This window comes from Danio aesculapii, chromosome 15 (assembly GCF_903798145.1).
Source record: "Danio aesculapii chromosome 15, fDanAes4.1, whole genome shotgun sequence".
NCBI lineage: Eukaryota > Metazoa > Chordata > Actinopteri > Cypriniformes > Danionidae > Danio > Danio aesculapii.
The window spans coordinates 46,942,850-46,954,200 of NC_079449.1; the positions used below are offsets into that span (position 1 = coordinate 46,942,850).

At 37.8% G+C, this 11,351-nt stretch overlaps 1 protein-coding gene across 6 annotated transcripts in view; it reads right to left on the reverse strand.

Moving 5' to 3' along the window:
* The window catches only part of tfdp2 (transcription factor Dp-2), an 85,122-nt gene that overhangs the window by 41,102 nt on the left and 32,669 nt on the right, over positions 1-11,351 (reverse strand). For 3 of the 6 annotated variants that reach the window (XM_056473737.1, XM_056473734.1, XM_056473736.1), the window contains exon 3: positions 7,307-7,367. In XM_056473737.1, coding sequence (XP_056329712.1) covers positions 7,307-7,367 — 61 coding nt within the window. Of the gene's footprint in view, positions 1-4,368; positions 4,614-4,660; positions 4,846-7,306; positions 7,368-7,482; positions 7,502-11,351 lie in introns of those variants that run through there. The other 3 variants (XM_056473738.1, XM_056473740.1, XM_056473739.1) reach the window with 3 other exon arrangements.

An 11,351-nucleotide genomic window follows, 5' to 3' on the forward strand; every position in this document is an offset into this window, starting at 1 on the left:
ATCCTTTGTGGAGCTCAGGAAGTGACTGTTGTGTGGGCGAGGGAAGGTTACAGTATGGTGATCAATGCCAAGATACTTCAGCATGAGATCCTAAATGCTTTCTTTGAATTCCTCCAAACGGAGATGCAAATCGCATAAAGGTTGTGGCGTATCTGATGCAAAAGCATGCAAATGGGCCTTGCAAATCACGCAATAGCGTAAACACACCCAGTACTGTATGAATGAGCAGCACATGCCAACAACTCCCACTCTATGCATGTCTGAGTCCTACGCACACACTCAAACAGACTCCAGCATGAACTTTCAAGATCTTCTAAAAGTGTGTGTTACTGCTCTCACAGTGCGTCTTTGTCTAAAGTTGCAGTTGTACTATGTTTACTATAACCTATTGTGATTATACACCAGCATTTTATTACTTTTATAAATGAAAACATTAGATATGTTGAGGATTTAATGAATGAAATGAAACGTGGTCATGATAGCAGCATGCTGTCAGAGAGGCTGACTTCAAACCACGGTATAGCACACATTACTGTTTGCTAGATGCCATGAGACCAGATCACTCATTAAAGATAGGAACTTGCTGCTACATATTTTCGTTTTCGACCTGTTTAAGGATTATTTGACACCAAAAATCTTGTTTTTTGTTACTATATGACATATTTTTGCTTTCTTAGAGCAATTTAAGCAGTAGTTTTGCTGACAAATTGCTTTATCATTCGAGACACATTTATCAATGCTATTTGGCATAACTGATGGCAAACCTGAGAATAACCTAGATTTAAAATATCTATATATGATCAGATATGTAATGTATATCTAATAAAACCACCTGATCACACTTGAAAAATAAATATAAAGCAGGAATTGGCTGCATAATTATCATTTCCTAAATGTCTTAGTAAAAACATTTGAGTCCAGACGCCATTACCTGTCATTAATGTTCTTGATCATGTTTACGAGGGTGTTTTTACATGCAAAATCAGCAGTTTTACAATCAACAATCTGTATCATGTAAAAAAAATTAAATATCTATCGATTTTGATCTCAAAGACGTTAAAAGCTAAATAAAAAACATGTAATTCAGTTCTTCAAACATTCAATAAAGAATATATATATATATATTATATTGATTTAATTTGACGACATTATGTGGATAAAAAAAGCAATTCCTTCTGCGTTCACTGGAAGTCAATTGTTTCAGCTTTTAAAGGACTTAAGACGAAGTAAATGATCAAGAGAGTTGTCCCATTATTTGCTGTTTTTGCATGTTAAAAACCCAGTTTCAGAATAAACAATACAGAATCATGTAAAAACAAGAGAACAATCTATTGATTTTCATCTCAAGAAGTTAAAAACCAAATAAAAAACCTGTATTGATTTTGATCTCATGAAGACTTCATTTGAAGAAAGAAAATATGTAATTCAGTTCCTCAAACAATACGAATAGACATTCTGCGGCTCGTTTGCGTGAATGAGACGCCGCAAATTGAGCACTTGCATGCAATTCGCTTGAGTTGGACAATCTGAACCTCAGCGGACATTTGCGCCGCGTAAACCAATTAGTAGCTTGCTGTAATTTGGGAGTGATTATGATGTATGGCCTGTTGTTGGTGTCCAGAGTGGAAATCCTCCTGCCGACACAGGAGAACAGCTCATCAAGCAAGCAATAAAGCGAAACCGCTCGCATCTCAGACTGGCTCGTAAAAAACTACGGGGCACAGGGTAAATCTGCTCTACTCCATGGCTTTGTGGCTGTTTATCATGACGACGACAAGGTTTGTTTGAGCCCAGATCGACCATGGCTCATTATTATATGTATATATAATTCCGCTGTAATCTCTCGGCTCTTCGGCTGTGTATTTTAAACATGGCGGATTTTTGGTTTTCATTCTGGCTTGTTGCGCAAGCAAATGACGCCTCTCTGTAAACCAATAGCGTTCAGCTGCGCGTCTAGCTCCGCCTTTTGGTACGCTTTCTCATGTTTGGTACCCTTTCGAAAGGGTGCCGAAAAAGTGGTACGGTACACCTTTGGACAGTGGAAATGGCCATAAAAGCGTACCAAACCGAACCGCACCACTCAGTGGTAACGGGCCATAATGGACTGAGACACGGCACAGAACAAATTTACGCTGTTTTTCAGCCTTCCTAAAGCACATAAAGCACAGCTACACTCTTAATAAAAACCGTGTTAGCTATTTAGCAACGAAAGTAGAGTGACCAGACAAACAGAAGACCCACCCATGATTTTGAAGTGAATTTGACACACTAATTAAGCGAATTTGACGTGAAAATGAAGCTGGTAAACATAAAATGAACACAGCATTATAGCTTTTAAAAGACTTAAGATTGAGTAAAGAATCATGAGATTTGTCCAAATGTAAATCTTTGTGTTTTCTACATGCAAATACTGCAGTTTTACATCCAACAATACAGTATCACGGAAAAAAATCTGATTTTGATCTCATGAAGACTTAATTTGAGGAAAGAAAATATGTAATTCAGTTCTTCAAACATACAATAAAAAACACAGTTTATACTGATTTAGCTTGACAGCTTTATATGCTTAGCATATGCTTCTTCTGTCTGTGATCACTGGAAGTCGATCATTACTAGAGCTTTTAAAGATTTTGATCTCAAGAAGTTAAAAGCCAAATCAAAAACCTGCAATTCAGTTCTTCAAACATACAATAAAAATATATTTCATATTGATTTAGATTTAGCTTTATATGCTTAGCATGTGCTTCTTCCTTCTGTGATCACTGGAAGTCGATCACTACTAGAGCTTTTAAAGGACATGAGATTGAGTAAATGATCATGAGAATTGTCCCAATGTAAATCTTTGTGTTTTTACATGCAAATACTGCAGTTTTACAGCAAATAATACCACTTCATGTAAAAATAAAAAAAGAAATCTCTCAATTTTGATCTCATGACGACTTTATATGACAGCTTTATATGCCAACAAAAGCAATTCCTTCTGTGTTCACTGGAAGTCATTAGTACAGGCCTTGAGATTGAGTAAACGATCATGAGAATTGTACGAATGTAAATATTTGTTGTATTTGCTAGCTAAAAAAAAACCTAGTTTTAGAATAAACGATATAGTTTCATATAAAAAAGAGAAAAATGTATTGATTTTGATCTCATGAAGACATTAAAAGCCAAATAAAAAAACATCTATTCAGTTCTTCAAACATGCAATAAAACTGTATTTATATTGATTAGCTTAACAGCTTTACATGCGAAAAAAGGTGCTTAGCAATTCCTTCTGCATTCACTCGAAGTCAATCATCTCAGCTTTTAATAGACTTGGGATTGAATAAACTCATCATGAGAATGTCCCAATGTAAATCTGTGTGCTTTTTACATGCAAATACAGCAGTTTTACAATAAACAATACAGTATCATATGCTGGCTTCATATGCTTAGCAATTCCTTCAGCATTCACAGGAAATCCTCACAGCTTTTAAAGCACTTGAGATTGAGTAAATGATCAGGAGATTGTCTGAATGTAAATCTTTGTGTTTGATACATACAAATGCAGCAGTTTTACGATAAACAATACAGCATCATGTAAAGTTCAAATAGTTATCGATTTTGATCTCATGCACACTTTGAAATCCAAAGAAAGGTATGTAAATCAGTTTCCAAACATGCAATAATATATGTATTTTATATTGATTTAGCTTGACAGCTTTATATCCAAAAAAGCAATGCCTTCTGCGTTTACTGGAGATCCTCACAGCTTTTAAAGGACGTAAATGATCAGGAGAATTGTCCCAATGTAAATCTCCGTCCATCCTTCATCTAACCTCCTCTAAATGCGTCAAGTATTTCCCGATGACAAGTAAGAAAGTGTGCGAGGGGTCTGAATGAGTCTTTTGAAAGTGCTGCAGATGGCGAGCGTGCAGAGCAGCAGCAGGACGGGCTGCAGTCTAAAGGGGTTTTGTGCGAGGCCTCGGCGCAGGAATGCGTCAGTGCCACACGCTCTTTACAGCAACAATGAGCGAAGCCACATTAGAATACAGCTGAGCAGCGCCTCAGCACACACACACACACACACGCCGATATTGAGCAGCCCGTGATAGATCATAGAGCGCAAACACACATGAGCCAGGAAAACACACAGCGTTGCTTCCTGGGGCTGCGCAAGCAGTCAACAGAAAACTCCAGCGAGCGCTCAACGCAACTAAAACCACATCAAGGGACATCTGAGAGACTCGGAGACTGCTAAACACAACAACCAAGATCTAAAGCGACAAAAACACACACTTGAACACCAGATGGCATGAAAATAACAAGCCTGGTGTTTACTCTAAATGATCGTAAGTTTTGGATAGTAACATTCCTCCAGATGAGAATTACCTGTTCGTTTATGGAGCGGCACGACAAGCACTTCCATACTTTAACTCTACTGGGTTCCTAATACAAAAGTTCAGGTTGTGGTCCAACACGTACTGTAGAGTGGGACCCCTCCTCCTCCTCCCAAACCGAGAGGAACTTCCACAACAAAAAAGAGAGAGAGAGAGTGTGTGTATGTTCCTCTCAGCGTGCCGTCCTGACACACGTGCAGCCTCCGTCCCAGCTGCTCCGACACAATCCCTCAATGCACGCAACAAAGACGGCACAAAAAAAAAAGTAGGGGTGCAGGATTTACCTGAAGAGGAGTGGAGAGCATGTTTCCAAGGCAGGCTGGGACCTGGTTTTGCTCACACACACACACACACTTTCTCTCTTTCTGTGTGTGTCCCTTTTGTTACCATTCAGTGGAAACTTGAGAGGCTGGCCAGGCATTGCAGAGCGAGCGCAGAAGGAGTCCACCCACCCGCACTTGGACTTTCACCCATGCCGAGTGGGAAACGCGCTCACAGCGGCTGCATTCAATGTGTGCGCGAGTGTGTGTGTGCCGGCTGCACCACTTCCTGATGCAGAAACGGCAGTCAAAGAGCAGGCAGGCGATGGGCACTCGCTTGCTCTGGCCTGGACTGATCTGAGAGCAGTGGAAAGCCCCAGAGAGCATGAGATATGGAGAGATGTGTGGCTGCTCAATGAACACATGTTCTGATGGGAGTCGGATTAGCTTGAGCTGGTAGGCAGATTGTTGTTTAGTTTAGGGAGACTGTCCATTAAATTAACGTTCCCCAAGAACGTAAATGTGATTCTGATTGGTTTATCGATGATTGTTGAGGCCGGACCAGCCGCAATCAATCATAGCATGTGATTCTCTCGACATTAGTGTATGAAACACTGAGAAAAGTGACATGCACAGCCACTGACAACAACTCATGTGCACACTACACAGATTCACAACCTAAGTCACTGTATGGCTTGAGAACACACTCACATTAGCCGCGTTTCCACTATCGCGCCTAAAGCGAGCGAGCCAGGGCGAGCCAAGGCCAGTCGCGTTTCCACTATCACTTCCGGGGAGTAATCGGGCCAAAGCGGGGCTTCCTTGGGGCCAGCGTCCGCCTTTTTCGGCCCGCCGAATACCTTGGGCCAAGGAGGGCCAACTGGGGCTTCGGGGCGGGGTTATGTACAAAGGCGGAGTTTTCCTGTCAGGTAAAGAGGAGTCAAGATGCTTTCTTCCCTTACATTTGTTTTGCTATCGCGCTTGATCAACTCACTAAGAAGAAGAAAAAATGGATGCAGCCAAAATCTGTGTTCGAAGTAAATGCCGCCGAACTCGAATGTCCTTATCCAGGGATCGCTGTCTGGCCTTACACCAACAGACCACAAACAGTAAAAAAGCAATCGCTTCGGTGTTCTCCATCTTCCAGCTCTCGTAGTGATGCCAGGTTGTGTTTGTGGTTATAATTTGAGTTTTTTGTTCCCGCTGAAGTGGGCGGGTTGTGTGACGGGTTGTGTGACGTTTGATTCGGGGGACGTTCTGGGGGCGGTGTTTGCGTGACGCGCTGCGAGCAACTAGCCCGACAGTGGAAACGCGACATGATTTCGGCCTCATTTCTCAACCTCCCGCGCTATTGGCCCGGCCTGGCCCGATTAAAGCCCTGGCTCGCACTGGCCCGATAGTGGAAATGCGGCTACTGACTCCACTGTCAAAAATGCTCAACAGAGGCTGTACTTTCTTCGTCAGCTGAGGAAGTTTAACCTCCCAAAGGAGCTGCTGAAACAGTTCTACACCTCCATCATTGAATCAGTCATCTGCACATCAATAACTGTCTGGTTTAGCTCAGCTACTAAATACGACCTCCAAAGACTACGTCGAATAGTTCAGACTGCTGAGCGAATCACAGGTACAACCCTTCCTACTCCCCAAGAACTGTACTTATCCAGAGCGAGCAGAGGGGCTGCCAAAATCACTCTGGACCCCTCACACCCAGCACACTGCCTCTTTGAACTGTTACCTTCTGGTCGACGCTACAGAGCACTGCGCACCAGAACAGCCCGACACAGAAACAGTTTCTTCCCTCAGGCAATCCATCTCATGAACACTTGATGATAATAATTGTGGAGCCAACATCACTACTGCTATACACTTTTATACACATATACACTTATTTAACAACACACTTTACATGCCAATTTGCACATAACAGCTGCACATATAACATTGTATATAGTAATAAACACGTACATACACTTGTCAATCTGTATATTTGCACTCACTACTTACTTCTATTTTTAAAAAATATATATTTATTATCTGTTTTTTTTGTCCTGTCTCTGTAATCCTGTTGCACTGTAGAAGCTCTGTCACCAAAACAAATCCCTCGTATGTGTGAACAAACCTGGCAATAAAGCTCTTTCTGATTCTGATTCTGATAACAACAAGGATCCACTCATGTTGACTTCATTACACACAATGGATGGATTAAACACATTTTCTATGCATTCAATAAAAAGAGACAGGTTAAAAGATGGTTGTCGGGATTAAGAATGAGTAGTAAATGAAGATTATGGTTAACTACACCAAAGAAATTCAGACTTTTACAGCTTTTAAATTGTTAGTATCTAGCAAATACTATGTTAAATTATAGATATTTTTTTAACAAAAGTAAAATTAAGCCATTAAAAGATATATTTTAGGCAGTCACTGTTAATTATTTGACCTTTCATGACAACGGTACGACATAAAAGTTTATAGCCTGACAGTAATCTATTTTACTACCAAACTCAAAAATTAAAACATAAGGAAAGGGTTTATTCAAGCCGAATGACCTTGCACTTGAAAACCCAAGCCATGTATAACAGAATTCAAATACTTCTTTCCTGAAATGACGTACACACTTGCGGACAAATGTGGTGCGGTGCATATTACAGAATAGCACAGTCACAGTACCTTTGGACAGGTTTTGGTTGAGAAAGGCCTTGAGATCTCCACACAGAGCTGCAGCGCCAATCTAAATGGAGAAGAATTTGAGAAAGAGTATAAACGTGGAATGGTCAATCCAGTGTCTCCATAAAGAAGTGCATAGTTAATTCATATTTAAGAGATAAGTAACAGACATCTTGTACCATGTTTTTCACTGCAAAGGTATTTATAACTTCCGTTCAGAAGATGATAGTGTCTGTATAAAAGAAATTGAAATGGACTCAAAATTGAAAGTAAAACCCAGTAAAACGCACATAGAGAATTAATATGCTGCCTCATGCAGTCAAGATTGCGTTGCAGTCTGCATCATGATGTATTATTGTTTTGTTAGAGGGTGGTAATATCCGAATTTGTCTCTAATGGTATTTTTGCCCATTCATCGTTAGCAATATGTAGGCCCACATGGAATCTGAGTGCACGGAAATCCACAGATATTTAGCCCATCGTTGAGTCTATTTATTTACTCATGTAAATGTGTGTAAATTTATTTTTATTGAGTTTTTAAATTCATTTCAGTAATATTATTGACTATTATGAAAATAGTCTATTATTTACAAACTGTATTGTAAATAATAGACTATTTTCATAATAGTAATATTTAAAATAGACAGTAATATTTGCTGTCTTTTAGTAGATATATGATATGAGAGACTTGCTTTGTTCACCAAATATGTGAATCTAATAGGATTAGATTTGATAACATTAAGTAAAAGATCCAAGTACAGCATTTTTATATATTAAGTTTTTAGTATTTGCAAATTTTTTTACAAAATTCTCTGCGGAAATAGCAAAAAACATCTACAGATTCTGTTTGGCCCTAGCAATAAGCTCCAACTCTTTAAGGTTGGAGGGTCTCTTTGCAATCACCCTGATCTTTAGCTCCCTTGAGAGATTCTCAATTGGATTTACATCAGTACACTGGCTGGGCCACTGCAAAACGTTAATGTTTTGTCAGCTAAAAGCTGAGAAATGTTTTTTCACAGGAGTGTGTCTTGTACATCATCGTATTATCTTTTGGGAGAAGCCGGAGTTAAAAAAAAAAGTAAGTAAGTAAATAAATAAATAAATAAATAAATAAATAAATAAATAAACTTGCTGGTTGAATAAATGTAACTTGTCATAATATGATTAATTTTTACTTTTTTAATTTTTAATTTGACTTTTTAGGCTTTACTGTGTGTGCACGGCTGCATGATATTGAAAAAAAAAGAAATTGCAATGACATGTAATATTTGATTGGGATTATTTTATTAGGGAGTTCATCTGCATAAATTATAATAAATTATAAAAGCCTAATTAGATGCAGTGTTGAGTTGCTTTGAAAAAGCAATCGATTACAAATTACTGATTACTACTGGAAAATTGTAATCTGATTACATTACTAATTACTTAATGTAAAAAGCTTCAGATTACTAATTACCTAATGTAAACAGTTTCAGATTACTAATTACTTAATGTAAAAAGCTTCAGATTATTAATTACCTAATGTAAAAAGCTTCAGATTACTAATTACCTAATGTAAATAGTTTCAGATTACTAATTACCTAATGTAAAAAGCTTCAGATTACTAATTACCTAATGTAAATAGTTTCAGATTACTAATTACCTAATGTACAAAGTTTCAGATTACTAATTACCTAATGTAAAAAGCTTCAGATTACTAATTACCTAATGTAAAAAGTTTGATTACTAATTACTTAATGTAAAAAGCTTCAGATTACTAATTACTTAATGTAAAAAGCTTCAGATTACTAATTACTTAATGTAAAAAGCTTCAGATTACTAATTACCTAATGTAAATAGTTTGATTACTAATTACTTAATGTAAAAAAGTGTCAGAGTACTAATTACTTTACTTTGAAGTTACTTCTGATCCCGCACAAAAAAATTCAGTGTAGCCTGTTTAGGTTGAGTTGGGCCGTCGTGTTTTTGAACAGTAGTATCCTCCTTGGTGAGGAGTATTGTCATGGGATGCTTTCTATTCAAGTGCTTGAACAAGTTGCTGGTCATTTTAAAAGCAGTCGAAAGTTCTTTAGAAACTGAACATAGACTGCTTTTCACAACAATATTTTTGTTTTTACGCTCAATGAAATCAAAGTAATGTCAAAGTAATGCAACCATTTCAGCTCGCGTTCTCCAGCAATTTAAAAGCGCATACTTAAGTGACATTTCAGCGGAAAACGTGATTTAAAAGCATTTTTTTTCTTTTAAAACTACATTTGTACCGCAAGTCATGCAGTTACATTGACTTTAGTAACTGTAATCAGATTACACAAATTTAAAATGCAATTTCTTACATTACTGCATTCCTGCAAAAATGTTATCAGAATACAGTAACGCATAGGCCCACAGGGAATCTGCGAGCGCAGAATTCAGCAGATGTTTAGCCCATCATTAATTCTGTTCATTTACATGGGTAAATGTGTGCAAATCTATATTTATTCATGTTTTTAAATTAATTTCAGTAATATTATTGACTAATATGAAAATGTTCATCTGATTTATGTACAATGCAGCTTGTTAAGTCATATTTTCTGTCTTTTAGTAGAGATATTATATGAGAGACTTGCTTTGTTTACCAAATAAAGTGATTCTAATTGGATTTGCATTGTAAACATTAAATAAAAGTTACAAATATACTTTGTATTTCACATATTACGGTTTTAGTTATGATAATTCCAAAATAATTCCGCAGAAATCTGCAGATACCAAAATTCTCAGCAGAAATAGCAATAAACATCCGCAGATTCCGTCTGGCCCTACGCATTATTGAGGAACGCGTTACACCTAACTCTAACTAGAGAATAAACATAAATGAATTAAACAGCGCTTTGATGGTTTTCTGGAGAGACTAAAAGCTTTCAGACAAAAACTGTATAATCAATTGTAATGATTCTATAGTTTTTTTAAAGTTGTATTTCATTAGAGTATTATTATAAATTATTACACTAGTTGGATGCAAGTTTGCCATTCAAAAAGCAGCATATAATGTTAACGAAACTGGTGCTTTTAAATACCTAATATAACACAACTGTATATAATGAATAGAACGCATCAACGATTTCATGTCTTGTATAATATGCAGACTTCCTCAGAACTGTAAGAACTGAACCGTGCCCTATTTTATGTCAAATACAGCAGACTAAACCGAGGTCTGTTACTGAACTGATAGTGTCATATCAGAGTATCACCAGCGGCGTCTGCTTCTGTGGTGACAGAAAGACAACACAAAAAAGCTCCAACATACAAAGCTCACAGTATAAATGTTCGAGAGTTTGAACATGGTAAAAGCGAGTGTCATTTTTTCATGATTCTCATCATGTTCACGGCTATTAAATGACCATTAAAATGCTCCGAGCAGAGGGCTAGATCAAATCAGCAGAGACAGACAGTGAAAGACTGGGAGTCCACTGCTTTAAACGGACGAGTAAACAGATGTCGGACGGGTTTACAGAGACATCTATTCACAGGGGTCAGAGGTCGCGGAACATGTCACTGTGATTTAATCAACACGACATCACAGACGGACTTTTAAACTAAACATCAGGCCTCGGTTCTCAGGAAGCACTAGACATGCCTTTATTGAAACACAGTGAAATCTAACTTCATATGTACACCGTAAAAATGGCTGCCATTTCAACGGTAAAAATGCTACAGTAAAAATCCATAACCTAGGTCACGGTATGTTTCCTTAATATATACAGCGAATAACCGTAAACTGACTTTCCCAGAATTCCCTGCATGACTTTTTCTGCTTTTCATTGACATCACTATGGATCTTTTAGCTGTTTCTCCATCAGTGATGTACATTAGAGAGTTATGTTACATCTAATGCTGATAAACAATGTTTATTTCATGACTTTCATTTTATGTGTGTGTTTAGTAGCTGTGTGAATGACACTGAGCACCTTCTATACACTGATACTCTTTTCTGCTTGTGGGAAAAGTTGTTTGCAGTGTTGGGAAAGCTACTTGAAAAATGTAGTGAGCTAAGCTGTTAGCTACTCTACTT